Here is a 22,125-nt window from a genome sequence, read left to right on the forward strand (position 1 = left end):
CGCTTAACAATGGAGAGTAAGGGTTATTCAGTTTCAAAAAAAGGGAAATTGGGTGACAATGGGAAATTGGGTGAGAATGGGAAATTGGGAGGAGGGCTAGGGTTATTCAGTTCATCGCTCATCCACTTTGAAATCTACATAGCTTGGCCGTAGCGACAATACCCTCGGAGCCACTTGATGAAACCTTGGAGCTCAGGTTGCTTCACGTCTCACCCTTCAACCCGCCATTGATGGAGCACTGGTAGAATGGAATCCCTAGGGTTTCGAATCTGCCAAACCCTACTGTGCAGAAGCTCAAATGGGGGTGATGAGGAGGAGGGCAGCACCTCAGTGGAGTAGAATAGTGCAAAAAATTCCAAATTGTAAGTCTTCTCTTTCTTTCTCTCTTTCTGGAAAGAGAGTCTACCCTTATTCTCCATCGTTAAGTGATGAGTGCTACTACTTCCACCCACCTGTCTTATTTTCCCACCCACCTTATTTTCAAAATTTTATAAATAAATCTATCCCTTTGTAAAATGACTTCTAAGGACTTGAAAAAAACTTTTTTAAAGCATTTCAAATAAAACAATAAACTAAAATAAAAATAAAACAACATTTTTTCATTATGTTGGATTTGGTGGCAGCGGTGAAATGAATCTGTGTTCCTCGTTTCCTCTGGTTTTTTTTTCCGATTCTTTCGTGTGGTCTCTTTTTTTGTTGGTTGTGGTTGCTTTTAAAAATAATAAAATAAAATAAAAATCAAGTGTTGTGGATGCTTTATCCACCCTATTAATACAATCGTTTCTCTTTTAAAAAAACATACTTGGTGTATGAGATTAAAGCATCTACCTCTGCTTCTTTACTATTTTTTCTTTCTAGATTTTTGTTTCTTTTGTTTTGTTTTTTTTTCCTATTCTGAATTCGTGGTGAATTAGTGTTTTCTTATTTGGGTTATTTGCCTCTGACAGATTGATATAAGACTATAGGTGAATTCACAAGATTTTTGTGTAGAGGTAAATTCGCTTTTTTATGGTATTAATCGTGGCTTCGTCTTGCAACTCCCGACCCTCAATTCCAATTTCGCGCAGAGTTTTTTTGAGGATTTTGCTCAAGCCATGGTGGAGGAGGGTGAAGAGGTGGGGTAGGGGCTGGTGGCTAGTATAGTGTTGCGAGGGGGTGGGGTTGCGTCAGGGAAGGGGAAGAGAGGGTTTTTGTTTTTGTTTTTGTTTTTGTTTTTTATGTTTTTTAAATGTTATTTTATTATTAGTTTATTTTAATAACTTAAGGGTGTTTTAGGAATAATGGTGGGTGAAAAAATGGGATTTTATTTTTTTCAAATTTATATGGTGGGTGTGAAAATAGGATAAGTGAGTGAAAATAGCAGCACTCTAAGCAATTTAAAATTAGTGGGGCCCACACTACGTAACGGAACATCTCTTAATACTAACGGAACGGGTAACGTGAGACAATTTTTAAAAGTACAGGGGGTATTTTGAGACGTTTCAAGGCACAAGTAGTAATTTGAGACAACTTTGAAAGCACGGGGTCATGTACATAAATAAGCCTTAAAAAAGAAAAAAGAAACAACACCATTCATAGTGATAGTCATTACGATCCAAGCATCATCATTTCTCTGAATTCCCATTCAAAAAATTTGGGATTCTTTAAATTCCCTTCAAATTCTGAAGTTCAGAATTCTAATATATCTGAAGTTTTCCTTTGAACCTAATAATATTACTTAAACAACTCTCTGTACACTTGTGGCCACATTTAAGAAATTTACAATATTGTACATCGGAATATGAATGAATCTATCCCTGCCCAATCAAGGGATCATCGGATGAAAGACCATTAGCCATGAAAGAATTTACCACAACAAATCTGTTACAAACCAAAAAGACTAGATAGTGACGGGAACTACATCAAGAGCATGTAGATGATGAAAACTCTCAGTACATCACTTCCGGTGCCTTCTCTTTTGTTCAGCTCTTTGCCTTTTCTCATCCTCCCATTCGTACATCCTGCAACCTGGTTAAGGAGTCCAAATTTCCAATACAATTGTACAACTGAAACTGAAATGACCAACAATATATGCATGTCAATGCTCATCGCAAACATATTTGGGCACATTTTTTTCTTTTAAAAATTCACGACAATAAATATATTCATGTGTGTATTCTGTCGGCAATTAGCAATTATCTATTATACGTAACGCACAATGACAAGAAAAATAGACATGAAGGATACGGATCCGGGTCACGACGAGTCATCTTGCTGGCTGCTTCTTTACCATGAATCCTCACACTTGGTTCCTCCAAGTACCCTGCACGCTGGACAGGGGGTCCTTTCCGGTCTCCCCTATCTCTTCCATCATATGACTGGGACAAACTAATAGAAAGGGGAGGCGGTGGAGGGGGAACTGGTGAATACTCACCAGCTTCCCCAGAAGGCGGGTGCTCTCTTTTAAGTTTCCGCCTCTTAGAAGCTGCAATTGCATCTGTCTCCTCCTTCAAGAGGTTTGCTTTCTCCCTTTCTCGCTCCCTCTCCCTCTCCTCCACCTATATACAGCAAAGCTTAAAGCATAAACATCATATGCGTAATATACAATGAACTGATGAGAAATCCATTTGAAGTTTGAGCTCAATAAACACGTCGGAAAGATAAAATTTAAACTCCTCTCTGACAGGTGCACTCATGATATTTACTAAGCAGCGAATCATGCAAAGCCTGGGACATTGAGAAATTAATAGTGGACGTGGAATGCAAAAAAATAAAAAAAAGACTGATTAGTAACTGATTATAGACCTATTAAGCTCGTGAAGAAGCGGCGGATGTGTACACAACTTGACATAGTGAAAGAATAGAAAGTTTATTTCTCAATGTGCATACTGAAGCTTATCTGGGCATAAAATCCCTATTGAAGAAGAATAGTGCCATGTAAAAAGCTCTAAACGTTACAGAGCCCCTGCCATGATAGTGAAGCTACTAAAGATGATTGTCCCACACACTAGTGAACTTGCACAACTCATGAATAGCCAGGCCTTTTGACCAACCCCATGAAATATATGGGGCGTAAGCACATGTTTTTTCGACTATTACCAAAATACTTCTATAAACCAAGATATTACTAATCACATTTATTTCAGGCATCATTTCCAACATACGCTGTTCTAATTAGAATGAAAAGGGACCAGTTAACAATGCCTGAATAAGGAACCACTTAATATGACATATTGCAAGGAAGTTCCCCAAATGAAAATATAAACAACTAGTGCTGATACATACCTTTATTGACAGCCCCTCACGATCTTCGCGCTTTCTATCTCTGAAATCATCTTCTCTTCTACGTTTTGAATCATCTTGTGAAATTAAAGAATTATCTTCAGATCGTCTACGCTCCTTCTCATCATGTCTCGGAGAAAGCCTTTGATGCCTTGTGGTCCCAAACCTTCTATCTGCATCTTCATCTCTTCTTCCAGAACTAACTGAATGTGGAACCATGTGAGGAGGTAAGGGAGGTGGTGGAGGTAAGCTTTGCCCATGATAGCGTTCATCAACATGAGATTTTTCCGTTGATATATCATTGTACCTTACTTTACCTCTGTCATCCTTAGATTTGTCAGAGAGTCTATCCACACTCCTATCCATACCCCTCTCTTGAACTTTCTCCACTGAATGCTCCCTTCCATGTCTCTCCATTGACCTGTCCCTGGATCTCTCACCTAAATCGTCTCCTCGTGACTTATCAGGACGGTCCAACCTTTCCCTGTAATCCTTGTCATGTCTTTCACTGCCCTTATCTTTGGACCGATCCGAAGGCTTATCAGTGGCCTTATAAACACTTTGATCATCAGTTCCTGATTTGTCAAGATCCAACAGTCGAGCATCAACAGACCTCTCTCGGTCAGACAATCGAGCTTCACCCTCAAAATCCCTCATTTCAGTTTCCCCTTTCCGCCGTTTACTTTGTCTGTCAGTTTCTTCAGCAGGACTGGTTCTCTTTTGCAGCTTATCACTAGACTTTGAAGCACTAGCAGAATTATCATGCCTAGGAGAATGAACAAGTCGAGAAGAATGGGGCCTCAGTGCATCAGAAGTTTCAGGACCATCTTCCTTTGGAGCGGAAACCCTTGTATTGGAAGCCTTTGCAGCTCCAACATCCACCTTTGATTCAATACCATGAATTTCTACTGATGTCTTCGCAAATGAACCTTTAGCTGATGCTGAAACTGTATTGCCATTTGCTGCGATGGCAGGAGAAACATTTGTAGACACAGCTGATGCATGACACAAGACATCTCTGCCAATTCCTTTTCCAGATCTACCATCATCTTTTGCAAGATCCTGTTTCGGTGGCTTAGCAAGCGATCCAACAGGACCTGACCGTTTTGCTTGGGCTCTCAACTGTCAACAAATGGAAAACAGATTTTAAGGAAAAAAATAAAGAAAAGCAAGATGATAAAAGCCAATAGCAAGAAAATGACTGACCACATCATAATGAAATGCCCCACAGAACTATATCATTCTTATAACCATTAAAAAATTACATTTAGCTCTTTATCTTTTGGCCATAAAAACTTACATACCATATTCGTGAACATCAGGGTCCAGGAATAGGCACCAGGCTTTGGAAAGAAAATTGCAAGAAGCACCACAACAGAGTGAGATTGTAGGTCAACATTCATCCCAAACTCAAGTAGTAGATGTTTTGGTCCGTAGAAGGAATACAACATGATTGCAGAAGCTCTAATGATCAATATAAAAACAAACTATATAGATCTTTAGAACATCTGACTTTTATCAGTTGCATCTAAGTTTAATTCTGGAGTTTCGGAGAGCTATCAGCTTCCCCAGAACCCTACAAACTTCTGTGGGGTGATTTCAGCCTCGAGTGTTTAACAAGTATTTTCAATATCATTCTTCTCCATCACCCATATGCAAAATACCACATACTACTTTGATATCGTTTATTGATTTAGCGAACATGACAAAAATGATGTCGAGGAGGATTAAATGAAGGAAATGAAAATAAGACTAAATTAAAAATGCTTGTCTCCTACACATCCACATGAGTGCAAAATGCATTTTGCCACCATACCCTTAGTTTCTTCCAATAAAAGTGGTCATCCCAGTGTTAATTACACTACAGCTTGAGTGGAATGAAGCATGTCCAATGATACAATAGTTAAACAGAAAAGTTCTTTTTTCTGGGTCAACATAATACCTCAGATTCAGAAGAGTTCTTCGGGGCAGCTTTTCCCATGTTTTCATCTGAGGTTCTATTTGAGGATTCATTCACTTGTTTTTTATTTTCCATAGATCTTGATGTTCCAGATTGTAAAGCAGCTGAGGGCATAGGTGACTGAGCATCAGAGCCACTCACCAATGAGCCACCTTTAAGTTTTAGATGCCCTTGATCAGATTTTACAGTTGGGATACTTTCTGCTCTTTCCAACCTCCCATCTGAGGTTTTGGTTTTCAGAATCTGGTCTTTGACTGAGTTTGATGATTCTGGGTGTTGGGAGGGAAGGGCCCCCACTTTTCCTCCTATAGGTTCAGATTGAGAAATATTAATGGTAGAACCACTGTGCGTGGCTGCTGAATTACCAGCCGAAGACTTTGAAGCAAGTGGTGCAGACTTTAATTCAAGATATCCATTACCAAATTCTTCATCTGTAATCCATGAAGACTGCAAATGGGAAAGATAAAAACAATTAAATACCTTCATATCTGAGCTGAAAAGCAAGCTCCAAAATTTAAGACAAACCTTTCTAGCAGCCAAAGCAGCAGCAACACCAGTTGCTAACACCTTAAGGTCCTCTCTCTCATCAGCCTTTATCTTGGAAACCTGCAAGGGAGGTGGCAAAAGGAAGATGTGCTTAATGATTCCAGTGAAATTCTAAATAAAAATTACTGTTCAAAATAGTTCTCACCCGTTTTTCAAGATTTACACCCGTCTTTCGGGTAACTGGAAAAACACTAGAAATTTTTGACAACAGTATGAGTGCGTTACGAATTTCCATGTACTCAGTTGATTCCAGACACTGAATCAATAACTTTGTAATCCTTTGACTCCACTTCCAGTGAACCTATAAGAAAGTTAAAAGAATGAAAACATCAGACACTGAAAACAATTTCGTTTTTGGTTTTTAGTTTTCAATTTTCTTGCTAGGGATAGAGGCAAAGTATACGGGGGAAAGGGAAATCAAGAAGGGTGAAGCAAGGTTGATGGGAGGAAGGAGATAGAAACGAAGGGGAATGTATGAAACAAAAACTAGAAAGAAAAGAAACTTACTTAAAATTGTTTTCAGATTTAGTTTTTAGTTTTCATTTTGTGTGCAATTTCACGTACATTTCTTCCACATCCTTCCCACCACCATTCATCCACCCTTGTTCATCTCTCTCTTCTCCCTTATATTTCCCACTCCCTCTCTAACAAAAAAATTAAAACTAAAAACTAAATACTAAAAACAAATGGTTATCAAACATCCCCTAAACGATTTGAAAATTGAAAGTCTGTCCAGGCAAGAACTCCATGACATTGATGAAATGGCCATGGAATAGTTGAGGTTATAAGATCAATCACGAAGTACCCTTCCTTTGGGAAAGGTTCAAGTGTCCAACTGAACTATACAGTTGAAACTTGAAATGCAGAGTACACGGATAAAACAGATGTTTATACATAAACAAAAGATTAGAGAAACAGAATAACTAATTGGGAGGACAAGATTTAGCTGAGTCCTTTAAAGAAAACTAAAAGACCTCTACATGAAGACCTGTAGTATTCAGTTTGAGCTTAGTGACTTCTGGTATAGCAGAAGTTAATTTTAGACATAAAAGGCCATGGACCCACCTTCATGAACTGGAAATAGGCAACTCGCTGGCTATTTGGATGTCTATAATATACAGCAAAGCCAGGCATGTTTCCACATTCGCGTTCATAAATAGATTCATCCTTCTGGAAAAAAGCATGGTTCAGCAAGAACAATCAAAAAATGGGGAAAGAGTATAGCAGTTTCAAGTGCCCATTAGACCCTCTTATATGTCCAGGACTTGTATGATCAGTGTGATTGAATGTATGATTGGATTAAAAAACTAAACCACCAAAAAACATAAAGTTGTCTCACCTTCCAATAGTATGCAATCTTCAACGTCTCCTGCAGAAACTTCCCAAATCTACCTACTTCATACTCAGTACAGCAGCATATCATAGGCTGTAAGGTTCTACAAATGAGAATATCAATGTGGTTGACTGTGTTAAAAAATGGTGTCCCCAGGGAATGAAGAGTGTGCACAAACATGGCACAATAGACAGCATCTGGCATACTGAAAGTACAGCGTGGAAATATACAACGCTGAAGGAACTCCACGTTGATCTTCAAAGTATCAGGGCAAGAACTCAACCATTTGTCCTTCTCCCGAGATAAACGTTTACGAACAGATGCAACATTTTCCTCGTGCTTTCGGAGTTCACTAGTCAGGCGATCTAGGGATTCTTGAATTCTTTCCTTGTCTTTCTTCCTTTTGGTTATTGCTGAACTTGAATTATCAGAAAGCTCTTCCAGAGCTTTAAGAGCAGCATGCTGTTTCGCAATTTCAGACTCATAACAATTTCTAGGGACATAAAGATCATAGAGCGTGAGACCCCAAAATGTCGCATAGAGATCAGGGGAGAGGCTATTCCAGGCTTTTGGAGGCAACATCGTTTTAACAGTATTAAGAAGATCCAACCACCTAATACAATTAGATAAAAATAGCAAAGAAACGCAACACAATTAGAAAAAAGGGTATGTCGTCCTGTCTGCAAAAGTAACCAGACAAGAATAACCTTCACATCAAGAGGTGTCTAAATGCAATAAACCAGATGATATTCTTTAGAAAAATTACGTTATGGGCTTCGATGGAGAGCCAACATCCAGAACCAAATTTCCAGAATGCTCTGCAGCTTCAGACTCTGAATTTGCAGTGATACCTTGAGTGTCATTATTGTCTAGAGGCCAGAAGACATCAGAACTCCCGCGGCACTTGAAGAGCCTCATTACAGGGCGATAAATTAAGAAAGCAACCTATGTCATGGAGGAAATACAATTAACAGACTATTCAGGTACACGATTTATGTTATGTGGAAACTGTAAGCCACTGAGGTAGACATAACTTTTCAGGAAAAAAAAAACACTTGACCATAAATAGATACAAAGTTCACTGTTATGAGAATTTACAAATTAGGTGCTGTGATTAAGTACAGATGGAAGAAAATAATTAAAATAACTAGATATTCAAAGCACTTAACGGGGAGAGAGAGAGAGAGAGAGAGAGAGAGAGAGAGACCTCAGGATCAAGGTGGTATTGATGGACAAGATCATCAAGTGAAGGAATTAGCTGAGCATATGCTGATGTCGGTGTCACGGCACTGCAAAGAAATTCCACGTATTGAAGGAGAGTTCCATGACATCTATCAAACTGCTCGCTAACCATCTTAATGTAAGGTGCATCAGCATCTATTATGACCCTGCAGAGAATATACAAATCTCGTCAGTATATAACTGAGCTTGCCTCAGATAAAACAGTGCCCCCATGGTTCATCCGCAGAATCAAAATAGTTTCATGCTGAACACAAAAGACGGATGCTCTATCAGGATATTAGAAGCACTGCATAAATCCCCTCAAAGGACTGATAAATGCCATTGGCTGTTCCTCTTAATACACACCCAAACCAAGGAAAAAAAAAAGACTACAGAACAGGTCTACCTAAAGAATGAACCAGCCCATAAACAACTTCAAGACACCTTGCAACCAATCATCTTTGGAGCTAACAGACAAATGTTTCTTGAAAAGAATCTATAGCAATATAATGATGGATATCAAATAACAAATGAAAGCAAATAAGCTCTACAGCTTACACAGAACGATGCTGAGCAAGAAGTAACAAAAGGGGTATTGCCAGCTTCGATTCATCCTTGGGGAGCAGCGAATCCCTTAGCCTGTTAGTGGACTTTATTAATGCCTGTAACATTATTAAAATCAACATTAACATCTTCACAGTTAGGCAACTCAAACTCCATAACATGCATTACTGCTTTAAACTTAACAACTTATGCAACATTGTAAGATTAAAACATACTTAACATTCAGAAGATATCAAATATTGATAAAATAACATCTAAAAGATTATTCTACTTGCCTAATTTAATGACAGAAAATAATCAAACATTACAAGGCACCTTGTTATTGCGAGTAACACCAAAAGAAGTTGCCTGATAACGAAGAGTCTCACTGCCTGCCATGGCATCCAGCTGATCCTCAGTCAGATTCTCGGTGTAATGGACATTTGCCATTTGCTGAATAAGCTCCTGATATAATCATAGAAATAAAATTCAATCTTATCAAAGCTTGAGGACAAATCATATGAATAGCAGGTATAACCATTGAACCTTGAAAATACCTGAAGGAGAACCAGCTCAATTCCTTGGCCCTTTTTCAGTTGATTCACAAGATACTGGAAAAGGCCCCTCAATTCCATAGATGGGTATTTCTTACACCTAAGAAAATAAAAAACTGAGGTGGTCAGCTTTCTTAAAAGCTAAAAGCGCATATTACAAACTTAACTCTAAAATGAAAAAACAGGAAGAAATTAAAATTTTAATAAAATAAGAACAATCATAAAACCAAAGGGAAAAATAAAAAGGAACAACCAATCCAATTAAACATTGTTCACCTAAATCTATCAATTTTTATTTATAAATTCAGAAGCAACTAAAAAGAAGAAATCATCAAACTCAACAGAGATAAATCAAGAAAAGAAACAAAAAATTTACATACCAAAGTGACAGTTAAGAATAACTTGACACAATTCTGACGAATATACATAAATTGAAGAAAGAAAAAAAAATCTTTAAGTGACTACAAATAGTAACTCAAATGCAAAATAAACATATTGCTATACTAAATTATGCCAAAAGAATTCTATGTCCTCAGATCGGTGATTAGAAATTATATCATCCATACACCATGGAAAGTTGGACAAAACATCACTATGAAAGAGAAAAAAGGAATCAAGCATCATCTGTTGAATCTATGTTGTCTATTCAGACAATCTAGAATGTAACATTTTCTGACTATCAATCAAAGTCTCCCTTTCAATGTCCACAAATTTCCTAGCTCCTTTCATACAGCCTTGTTTTTTCAGAGAAGAAACAAATTTTTATTAATGAAAAGGAAATTACAATCTGCGGACAAGCAGTCGACAGCAAAACAGGTGAAACAAAAAAAAACTCTTATTTCAACAAGAATGATCAAATAGAAGCTACAATGTGAGACAATTACAACTAAACCACAGACCCGAGTTTAACACCTCTAACCATCAACTCACAGTTGCCTTCCAATCTAAATAGAGAGAATGAAATGAAAGCTCCTTGAATTCCACTGCAACTGAAGGCCAAAAAGAAAGACTGAAAACTTTGCTTTTTCTCCCAGAGCTCCCCCGATCCCACTCCTTCAAAAATTTCAAAGATTCTTCTATTTTGTCCCCAGAAAACCACCCACAATACAGCTAACACAATACAAACCCCAATCACTTTAGCTTTTTTACCCCTCCCAGCCACTTTGTGCTTTTTATACAGTAAGGAATAACAATCTCTTGGGACAAACCAACTCAAAGTTATTTCCCTGAACAACCTCCATCATAGACTTAAAGTAATAAAGGGTGGGCAGTGAAAAAACATGTGATTGGCACTTTCCCCGCCTCCTTCACATATAACACACCATTGAGGAGAAAAACAAACATTAGGCCTCCTCCTCTGAACCATATCGCAAATATTGACTAACCATGCACAACAGGCCACGCCAAAATTTGCTCTTTTGATGGGACCATTGCTTTCTAAAACTGCCAATAAGGCTGAAAGGAAAGATGTTCAGGCTTGTCATAAAGAAATCTGACAAAGTACTTGCACAAAATTCTCCTCAGGATCTAACATTCATTTCCAACAATCTAGTCTAGTTTGAGAAAGGTGCACACTTTCTAACAGCAGTGATGCAGATAGCCCCTCCACCTCTGCCTCATTCAGATTTCTCCTGAAACCAAAGTCCCAACTATATGGAGAAGTAAAACAAATCACAAGGCTGGAAATGTTTGAATCTTTTAATGTTGAGTGCAACAGTATTTGAAATAGACTTCCCAGAGTTCTCTTTCCCCTACCCAGAGATCCTTCCAGAAACTTACCCTTAAACCATTACCAGCACCAAACTCGCAACACGATAAAAAAGGATGGAGTACTTGAAAAATATCTTTCCATGGATTCCGACTTGATCCTCTTTCCACTAGCTTGGTATCCCAGCCTGGCCTATCCCATATTTGCTTCTGACCACTGAATACCATAAAGCTTTCTCCTCCAAATGGAACCTCCAAAGCCGTTTTCTTAGCAAAGCTTTTCCCCTACCCAGAGATCCTTCCAGAAACTTACCCTTAAACCATTACCAGCACCAAACTCGCAACACGATAAAAAAGGATGAGTACTTGAAAAATATATTTCCATGGATTCCGACTTGATCCTCTTTCCACCAGCTTGGTATCCCAGCCTGGCCTATCCCATATTTGCTTCTGATCACTGAATGCCATAAACATTTCTCCTCCAAATGGAATCTCCAAAGCCGTTTTCTTAGCAAAGCTTTACTCCTCAATAAATTCCCCAATCCCAGGCTAATCTGCAACCCGGAAACTGAAGTGAAGTATCCAAGTATATATCTAGACTTTGTATAATGGTGTAAACATGCAGAATGACTCTTAAATGCCAAAAAGTCAAAAGGGGAAAAGAAAAAGGATGAACAAAAATAAACAAATAAAGCTCAAGAGTAACCGAATTGTACAAACCCAAAATAAGCGATCAACTAAGGCCAATGCATATCAACTACTATATGGCATAAACAAATATGGTAATTCCAAATAAGCATATCAAAAACACATATAGAAGCCATAAGACGAAAAAGACATACAAGTGACCCCAAAATGAAGCCAGAGATTGAAGCCAGTCTGACACATTAAGGCCATCCTCTTTTAGCTTATCACGCCCTCCTTGTGCAAGACGCTCAATCACAACATATTCCAAAACGTCATACTCCAGCTGGACAGAAATCACGCATATAAAAATATTAGCAAAGAAAGCATAGGCATAAAATATGTACATATAACATTTATATATACACCCACACACGAAAGCCAAATCCAAGAAGCAACATCATAAAGTAGCAAAATAGAGTGAAGGCTATTCTGCAAAGAAAGGTGCCTCATGCTGGAGTACAAAGTCTCAAGAAATGCACTAGAATATCATGCTGGAAAACGAAGAACCAACCACAAAAGTTAAGATCACCAAATATCATGCCTAGGGCATTAAACTTGAAAACCATCTCTCCAGAAGGCCAAATCTGGAGAAGGAAAAAAAACACTCATTGTAATTTCCAAGGATCCTACTTAAGACTCTAAAAGATTATTGATTAAATTACTAGCTATGACTACTACTTCATAAAATCACAACAGAACTTTATTCCAGCCAAGTATCTTCCCGGTAATTCTTAAGCACCAAATGTTAAGTATAACTAAATTCTAAATTCCACTGAGTGGTCTTTCAGAACTCAAAAAGGTAACTATGACAACGTAGTATAATAACTACTCCTAGAAATCGTCATACATAATCTTTTAGGTAGAATGCATAGACCAAAATATAGGCCTCCACCGCCTCGTATACACTGACAAGAAATTCACTAGTACGAAGACGTGTCAAAGCTGTTTCACTGTCAATCAAGAGCCTATGAAAAGTGTCAAAATAATTTTTAAAATAGTAGCCAAATATAAGTAATTTTGACAAAAAAATGTATAAAAGTTGGATACAGATGGGCACACACGGATACCAGTGCTGTATCCTAATGTGCCCAACATAGAAAATTTATACAAATTGTCCTACAAAACCGCAGGTTTTGTCTCATAATCAACTTCAATGATGGAGGATAACACTTTGAGTAAGATAACAGGAGGGACAAAACAGATAGCTGGTATACAACCAGATTACACCCATTCAAATCAACAGTCTTAACAGCAGTTATAGAGGGGAAGGAAAAAGACGAAGAAAAAAAATTTAACACAACAAAATAGAAATTCACACCTGAGTCAAATACTTAAATGCATCTACCACAGGAGTAATCATATCTCTGTACGCCTCAATCTGCACATAATACCAACAGATTAACAATTGCTTGTGCACAAACACTGAAATGCAAAAAACAAAATATCAAAGATTCCAAAAGACAAAGTGAAAGTATAATCACTAATAAGGCAAGACCTGATGAACAATTGTTCTAAGTACGGTCATTGGATTTGCATGAGCTAACTTTGCAACCATCCGACCTAGCTGCTTCAAATTTTCTTTTGCAAGGCGTTTCAAAATTCTTCTAGTGTCCAACTATAAAGAGGAAAAATAAAACACGTATCAGTGATGCTTTTAGGGCATTAAGCATGCAACATACAACAATGAAAAAAGTGTAAATCCAGGCATATTCAGAAAGCTGGGAAGACTCAAGAAGAAAATATTTGTTGTACCTTGGCTGTTTGTCTTGCAGCTAAAACCATAGGAATGCGTTCATCTTCTTTCTCCCACTCACCATATAAACGATACCGCACCTAAGCAGACGAGATTTATCTAGCAAGAGTGTCTACCATACAAAATAAATTCTCAAAAGTGAAGAATCAAGTATCTTTGATGCAAGGCCAACCTCATAGGGGAGTAGACTCATCACTTCCCAGATCTCCTGTCCAACGGCAGGATTTGCAGGTACCAATTGTAAAGAAGGAAGTAGACATGTTCCCAAGGCTTCCTCTATCCTTGACTTTGCTTCCTTAAGGTGCAGACGAGGATTCCGGACAAAAACATAACTAGGATCCACGACTCGTTCACCACTGCTTACAAGATCAAGTGCAGATGAGTAATAACCTCTCAATACTCTACATACCTACACCAAAAATTAAATAGAATCAGTCAATCCTTAAGCTATAAGGAGATAAAATCTCAAAAAGAAAAAAAAATACATGAAGATAAGATATAAAATTTGCACCTTCTGCAGCAACAAAGTATCGCGATAAAGATAGGGTCCAGCACAAGCAAGCATCTGAAAAAGTTCTTTGGGAAGGTCAACAAATGATCCATGTCTTGACGAATTTTCTGTATTAATTACATCAACACTGGTTCCTGAGGAAGACCCAAAACTTAGGAGATGTGCTCGGCGAACAGTGTCATATGCAGAAGAGATTGTTTTTTCAATGAGCCTGGACACAAATATCGAATAATTATTAGAAAGAAAAAGTAGATGCCCTAACCCTGCCAAAGCTGAGAATGGGCATGCGCAAAAGAAGGAGGCTAGAGAAAGCCAAGTTAAAACTCTTCAAATTCACTCAAAAACAACCATGCACAATCATCCACCTATCTGCACTTTGTTTGTGCATGCATGTCAATGAGAGCACATTCAGTCAAGTCACAAGTAGCTCATAGTATCAAACAAAAGAAGAGTGAAAGACATAAAATACATTAGATTTACCTGAACAAGCTATTACAGATTTGAATATGTTCAACAGGATGTAGAGGTGAGAGACGCTCAAATAGCAAATGTGCATGGTACCTGATGAGCAGAAATTAAATAACAAATGAGATCTTTAAAATCTACACGAAATAAAAGCTATTGCACAAAACTGAACATCAGTTCAAAACTTCAAACAAGCTGAATTCATTATACTTTGAAACGAACTTGAACACTTCCACCTCTGAGTGTATATATGCATGACAAACAAAAATCAAATACCAATCTTTATGCATACAGCTGACAAAGAGTTGGTTAGAACAAGTATAAACCATTCTAGCCTTTTCACATAATTCCCAAGCCCTGGTGTTGTGAAATTCCAGTCAATTGAAAGCATCTAGGTTAACAAAATCTAATAAGTACAACATGGTTCAACAGATCACCATCATTGTTGCAAACATAGTAAACCATACATTTACAGAATTTTGACATGATAAAAATTTAGAATGATCATCAAGAAGGCAGCACAAGAACCTTTAGTTCATAAACGAATTTCATCAGACAAATAATATAACTGGAAAGATAATATTGTAGGGTAAGACCGCGTAACAGAAAGAACTGGCTCAAAAAAGGACATTGCATACATGAAAGCAACCCGTTCAAGAGCTCTATTACCAATTTAAGCAAGCAGCAATCACTTATAGTGTAATAACCAGTGTAAACAAGAAACGAAGAAATAAGTACAGAACTCAGAAATCATTAAGGGGGAAAGGCTGGGAACCAGAAGATCCCAAGTACAAGCAAACATACCAGTCATTTACAGCAAGAAAACCAGTGAGCAAGCCCAAAGTTTGATTATTTTCACACTCTGTAGACCGCTCACCAACTGCCTCTGCTTCCATGTCTAAAGCAGCAAAGAGGTCTATTGTCACGTCTCCTTGTTTCTCATCATCCATGAGATCCTTCCCGGTAGCAGCAAGATTTATTTTACCAATTTTGTTAGCCTGCAAATATTACCAGATATACAAGTAAAAATGGAAAGCATAGCCTTTCATATAAGAGTAAACAGACTTTGAAGGCGTAAGCAAGTAAAGCCGCTACCATAACTAAAAGAAATATACTTGAAACGCTCTCTACAGAAAAATCAGGTATGATCAAATAACAAAGCATCCACCTGAAACAATATACACAATTTTCTTGTCCACCAATGCCCTAAAATCCATAGGCTGGGAAAGGGAAGCACATAACATACAATTGAAACATAGCATGTGCAATGGAAATAAGTTGTAGCCTCTTACATTAGTAACCATGCAGAAAAACTCCCATGATAACAGATGTTACACATCACATAACATACAATTGAAACATAGCATACGCAATGGAAATAAGTTGTCGCCTCAAACATTAGTAACCATGCAGAAAAACTCCCGCAATAACAGATGTTACAGATCAGATAACAAAGTCATAACCCATATTTTATACATATATTAAAGTTATACCTCATCAAGTCGCTTGGAAGAGAAAGCACTATAATGTTCAAATGCTTCATCATCCTTGGGAAGTAGATGAGCATATCTGTCAAAGACATTAATGAAAAAAATCACCAGGAGGCCCAGCACAAATAGAACTCTAATTCAGATCATCAAGGAAACTGAATGCATAAGCAGATAATGAACAGCATAACAGCACGTATAAAAATGATAAGAAAACATATATAAATTAACCAACCACAATTAAAAGATGTCAAAGGTATAAACATGAACTAATTCCAGACTCCAGCAGTGGTTTACACGTAATTTAATCCTCCTGTAGCTCCATCCAGTATTTACCACTAAGAAATATTCATTATAAATCTTGCACTCATGCTATTATGCAATTGCCTCGCTGTATTCAAGCACAGTACCAGAACTTGTCACATCCTTAGGTTTGATCATTGTTAAGGTTTCAATCAAAAAACTGTAAACGCAGTTTACGCACCTTAGGAGTGCATCATGCACACAATTACCAAAATCAAGTTCAAGTTAGCACCACTCCCTCAATATTAGAGTCATTGATCCCTAAGCAAGATGTGTCTCAATACCATTGATCCCTAACCTTAGGAGTGCATCACTAGCAGCTGTAGATGTGTCTCACCACACTCCCCAAGGACTCTATATTTGCAAGCCAATCTTTAAGCTTACCAGCTACTGTACCTAAGCACTATGAAACAGCCCATGACAAGGCACACAGACTCACCCATAAGTGTGGTTGCTAGATAAACATAGTGATTGCCGGCAGGCTATGAAATTTAATAGTCACTAGCCTTTCAGTAGAAATTACCATGCATCTCAGCTAACGATGTAATTATGAGTAAGGCTGAATCCAAGCTACACCAAGATAGTCACAAATCGCCCATAGTGGCACCACAGAAACCCATGAATCTTGTACTATCCATGATGATCTCAGAATATACAGCACACTAGTCTGCCCTTGCGCTTACCTAACTAAACACATAATTGTGGGTGCTAAGTCAATGCTCCCACATGACGGGCAATGACATTGCCCTTTCAACTTCATCCGTTCCAAGAGGAACCATTATCCATGATTGAATCAAAATAATTAAACTCAACTAAAAATCCCAACAAATACAAAAATCACCAAAGGAAAACTCACATGCTATCAAGATCAATAAAGTCCTCCTTCACCAACAAAGCTGTAAGCTTATAAAGTCCAAATGGCACCGGACTATTTACTTCCAAACGCTGATAATATTGAAATTTAAAACCAAGGATTTGTGAAGCATGAGACTGCAAACGATCATGAAGTAGTGAGTTAAATCAAAATTATCAAAATATAGCATACTAGTTTAAGTTGGTAAATAGAATATCCTTACCTTCGGAAAAATTGGTATCAGCTCTAAAAATACATTACTATCTGGCTGAAGTTCAAAGGACTCCAAAACCTAATCAAAGAAAGTATTGAAGAGAAAATAGTGAATCATAGGACATCAAATTCTTAGTAAAAGCATAGAAAAAGACAATACTTGGCTCCTGATGCATCAGGATCAGGAGGAGCTCCTCCTTATATGGAGATGTGACTCATCTAGTAGTGGACAGCTGTCCACAATTAAAATATAAAATAAAAGAAGTTGAAGCAAATACAAACAGTTCCTCCTGATGCATCAGGATCCAAGCATTGTCCAAAAAGAAAATACAGGCTGTACAGAAAAATAAGTACAAAAAAGGTAAATAGCGACAACTTACAATATCAAAGACATGATTTGGATCCAGATCAAAATGTCCAATTAATGACTGCAAGGATCAGTCTAATCAGGAAGATGAAAAGTATATAGAAGAAAAAAGAGTGGAGAAAAATATATCAAAGCTAAACCTTTATAATGCCTATTGTTGCGGCTGCATTGTGTGATGAAGTTTCTGAGTTTTGGCAAAGAAGGGTAACCTACAAATAAACAAGGCAATAAATATACATAATTAAATGTCTCAAACCTACTGAAATTAAACCGCATGCTTCAACCAAGATGTCCCTCATTAGATGGAGAGGACACAACAAACTTTATATTCAAGAAAGGGAAGAAAAAGTGATAACTTAAATGTGACTTCACCATGGAAGCAAACAAAATGGTAAAACACACTGCTAACAAAGTACCTTAAGCTAAATCCAACCAACTATAACACGAGTCACAAAATATAAAAAAGAAAACATACAAGAACTTCTCCCATGATGTTGAAACAAAAGTGAAAAGGAAATGTAATACAATAGAACATTTTCTCTGCATGACATCGTATGGTTGCAATGATGCTGAATCAGAAAGTTAAAAAAGTAGAATAAAAATTGTTTTAAAAAAAATGAAGTCTTACCCGTTTGCAATGCATTCATTCATGAAGTTGCAAATGTGATGACTTACCAAGCAAAAATCCGATGGCTGACTCAGTAAAACCAGACTTTAACTAAATAAACATATTACCTAACTTATTTGGAAATGCAGAACAGTTATATCTCGCCAATCATATATATGGAGATAGTACACAGACTACCAACTACACACTTCTAGATACATGTAGTTTATCAAGATTCAATCTATAAATTAGAAGGTGATGCTAAACCTCCAACCCAAATACCCAACTCTAATCACTAGATTCACAACTACATACAATGCCTAAAGGCAGTAGTTTAGTTTATGGAGATTCTGAAAGCAGCTGCACTCAAACTCATCAAATAGTGGATTTCTTTCAATAAAACAAGAATTAACAGGAATTAGGATTTACTTGGTTGCATGAAAATTTAACTTATGTATACTATAAACTCTGAACTTATGATGATTTTTAACTTGGAAACAATGAGTTGAATCAATTGATAATATAAAAGTTCCATAACAAGAATAAAGCACGGGCACGTAAAAGCTAAATAGCAAAAGAATTAACAAGACAGATGTCTTCCATTAGTGTAACACATTGAACAAACTTCCAAAAGATATTATCAATAATAATCTTACTAGCTTGGCATAGCCCTCGCTCTCTTCTCGAAGAAGGTTAAACTTTGTTTGCTGATATAGAAGACGGGTGTTTACTCTGACCTGAAATTAAAAGCATGCACATCAACTTAGATCGTATTCAAGATTCCTGCTTCAACATATTGATTATTTCATGCTAAACCTTTTTTTTTCTATAAGATCCTTTTCATAACAAGCTTATGCTTGCATATTTTGTTAGGAACCATGCACGTCATTATACACAATTCCAAGCCTCACTTTGTTGAAACAAACTATTGCATTTAGATCTCCCTATAACAATCAGTTGCAAAGGTTGACACTAACGTTAATGTACACCTAATGATATTAACAATTGACAAGAAAACATATAAATAATACATTATAAAGTATATCGAATTGACATCAACAGGGATTTTTCACCAGATAAAAAAAAATAAAAAGTTAACCAAGGGCATGCAAGATTCTATTTGGACAAACTCATGTCAGGATGATACTGTTAAAAAGGACAATTACAACATAATGTCGGTTCATACTTTGGGCAAGGCCACCATCATATGAGCACATAGCTACACACTAATAATCTTCTTACCTCTTTACTCTTCAATTCCTGAGCCTTTATCTTGATCATTTCAGCCTCCCACAAAAATTCTTCCTACAATTTGTGAAGTATATATACATAAGTTCTTTTTCATACAAGAAGATTGAAAACAGAGCCAACGAAGAAAAAACCATGACCAGATAACCATCAGGTAAACTAGGACAAGGATAAGTGTTCACCTCACAGCGTTCCTGGAAAAGTCTCAACGGAACTAAGGAAGATTCCACCAACCATTTAGCCTGAGAAACAGAAAACAACTAAACAATAAGTAGCCAGGCTCAGAAAAATCTAGATAAAATCACAAACAGAAAAGGAAAGGGCAGGGTGGACAAATAGAAAAGATGCTCCAACAACCAATATATGAGTGAAGAAGACAATGGACATCAATAAAGTACAAGACTCCTGTTTCGAATGTAGTGCCTTTTAACCAAGTACTAACCAATTTTATAAGACGAGCACGATGCTCTCCAGGCATTCTAATCTGCAAATTAAGTGAACTTCCACATGTCAGATAAACATCATATATTAGTGGGTCATTGATTAAACAAATGATAACATTAAGCTTAAACATAATATGCCATAAAAACAAAAAAACAAAATCAAAAGGCAACAGTGGAACACAAAATCGTTATCTCCCAACAATTAAGCGGAACACACACATGCAGTAGCTTGCAGAAACCGTTAAAAATCCAACTTCCTCATAGTTGCTTTCTCAAATCCCCCTTTTTCAATAGTTTACCCTTGCTTTTCCAACAAAGTTTATTTATAAGACTGACGAATTGCACCCATGCAGCCACAACCCTCTCGTAATACTACTTGTTATTATCAACCATTTGCAACAATTTCTCCTACAAATGATACTAAGGATCAATGACATTAAAGTATCGAAATAATATCAAGATGTGCATCCAGACATCTGAAGATCAAGCACTAGCATCGAATTAAAATGACATCAAAACTATACATCCCCATCCATTCGTTAAGTGAACAATCTCAGAGTTTACAGAAAGAGGTCCACTCTAAAAGGGAAATGTTACAAAAGCACAGTAAGCGATACCACAAATGAAGTAGGAAAACAACCACCAGAAGTTGTTTTCAATTTCTAAACAAAACTCATGCTTCTCTCCAGCACAATCTCAGCTTTAAGCTTTATGGAAACAATCCATTTCAAAAAGAATATTTTATAAAAGCAGTGCAAGTGATCCCACACACATAGGAGGAGGAATACAACCAAAATCTACCACACCAACCTCATTTGTGGCCAACGTAAACAAATCTCAAGAGTACATAAGACACTAATATAGTGTAGACCAAATTTCTCAATCAAAAGTTTGAAGTACAAGCAAAACTTGTAGTGAATAGGGTTGCAAATTGTATCCACTGGTTCTGCTAAACCGAATTGTACAATTTAATACTAAAAAGACAACAATGGAATGATACCTATGGGTAAGAATCACTTGAAACTAAAGCCTCTAGAACTTGCCTGCTTAAAAAGGCAGCCATCAAAAGCCCATTTCAAGAAAGAGGAATCTAATCATAATTGCACCACACGTTGTTAGGACAATCAAATACAAAAAATAATTTCAAGTGTAGTGGTTTTATGGCATGTTTGTTCCTGCTATTCACAAACACTCACCCCTAAATTAATCCCATCGATATTACATAGAGCGGTAGGCTCCCTTTATATTAGGATTCAGTTCCCTAGGGATTTAAACTATAATTGTTCAAGATCCAAAGTTCTTCATCGAATTCCACTGTTTAAAAGAAAAACTAACACACTTCAAGCAAATAATAAAAAACTCACATCTTGAGACAATTGGGTGACAATATCCGCAAAACTGGAAGCCAACTCTTCGTCCGAAACCTTATCGGAAAACTCAACTGAATCCAACGCTGCTTTACACTTCTGCAATGGCAATTCCCCAGAAACCTAACAACCAAACACACAAAATTCAATCCAAAACCCTTAACAATTGCTTAAAAATCATATTGAAAGACAAAAGGGGGCATCTTGAGCTGACCATGGTGGAGCAGAGCTCGTAGAGGAATCGAAGCATGGGAACGGGGTCTGCGAGCTTGAAATTAGAGGTTCCATTCTTCCATTCACGAACGCAGTCCTCTCTAACGTATGCACGCTCTACGGGTGGGAGAGACATGCTCATAGAGCTTGCAAAACCCTACAGACACACTGTGAGTTGAGTTCAACGTCAACCTTATAGTACCTTAGCGTACCCGTTTTTCACAACGACAACGAAGAAGCGATGGGAGGGCAGGTCGGTCTGGTTCAACTGGAAAAAACGACAACGAAGGAACCTAGGGATTTCGACGAAGGAAGATCGTGGTGCGATAATGGGCTCGGTGTGAAAATATGGAGGGGCCCAGATAGCAGTAGCGATGGATTAGGCCTTTTCCAACCCAAAAACCTACTTCACTTTAAAGTTAAGCTGTTTAAGCGTGTTTGGTAAAAAGAAAATATCCCGATTATTTTAAAAGCAATGGCATT

At 37.4% G+C, this 22,125-nt stretch overlaps 1 protein-coding gene across 2 annotated transcripts; it reads right to left on the bottom strand.

Moving 5' to 3' along the window:
* Positions 1 to 1,581: 1,581 nt before the first annotated feature.
* THO2 lies at positions 1,582 to 21,971 on the bottom strand. Of its 2 annotated transcripts, XM_021976396.2 has the most exons (32): positions 21,644 to 21,971; positions 21,427 to 21,552; positions 20,062 to 20,103; positions 19,802 to 19,861; positions 19,614 to 19,676; positions 19,028 to 19,108; positions 17,905 to 17,973; positions 17,778 to 17,825; positions 17,408 to 17,476; positions 17,188 to 17,321; positions 16,035 to 16,110; positions 15,346 to 15,539; positions 14,557 to 14,637; positions 14,077 to 14,287; positions 13,738 to 13,974; positions 13,565 to 13,645; positions 13,308 to 13,427; positions 13,131 to 13,190; positions 11,968 to 12,095; positions 9,422 to 9,518; positions 9,201 to 9,329; positions 8,880 to 8,983; positions 8,308 to 8,488; positions 7,867 to 8,045; positions 7,107 to 7,713; positions 6,833 to 6,937; positions 5,913 to 6,068; positions 5,747 to 5,827; positions 5,204 to 5,668; positions 3,265 to 4,383; positions 2,227 to 2,537; positions 1,582 to 2,000 (listed from the first exon to the last, which is right to left on the bottom strand). In XM_021976396.2, the coding sequence occupies exons 1-32, from the start codon at positions 21,782 to 21,784 to the stop codon at positions 1,937 to 1,939; spliced, it is 5,619 nt and encodes a 1,872-aa protein (XP_021832088.2). In that variant the 5' UTR covers positions 21,785 to 21,971; the 3' UTR covers positions 1,582 to 1,936. The 2 variants fall into 2 exon arrangements, with proteins under 2 accessions (XP_021832088.2, XP_021832089.2); XM_021976397.2 differs by lacking the exon at positions 6,833 to 6,937.
* Between the last annotated feature and the right edge of the window lie 154 nt (positions 21,972 to 22,125).

This window comes from Prunus avium, chromosome 3, assembly GCF_965620075.1.
Source record: "Prunus avium chromosome 3, drPruAviu1.hap1.1, whole genome shotgun sequence".
NCBI lineage: Eukaryota > Viridiplantae > Streptophyta > Magnoliopsida > Rosales > Rosaceae > Prunus > Prunus avium.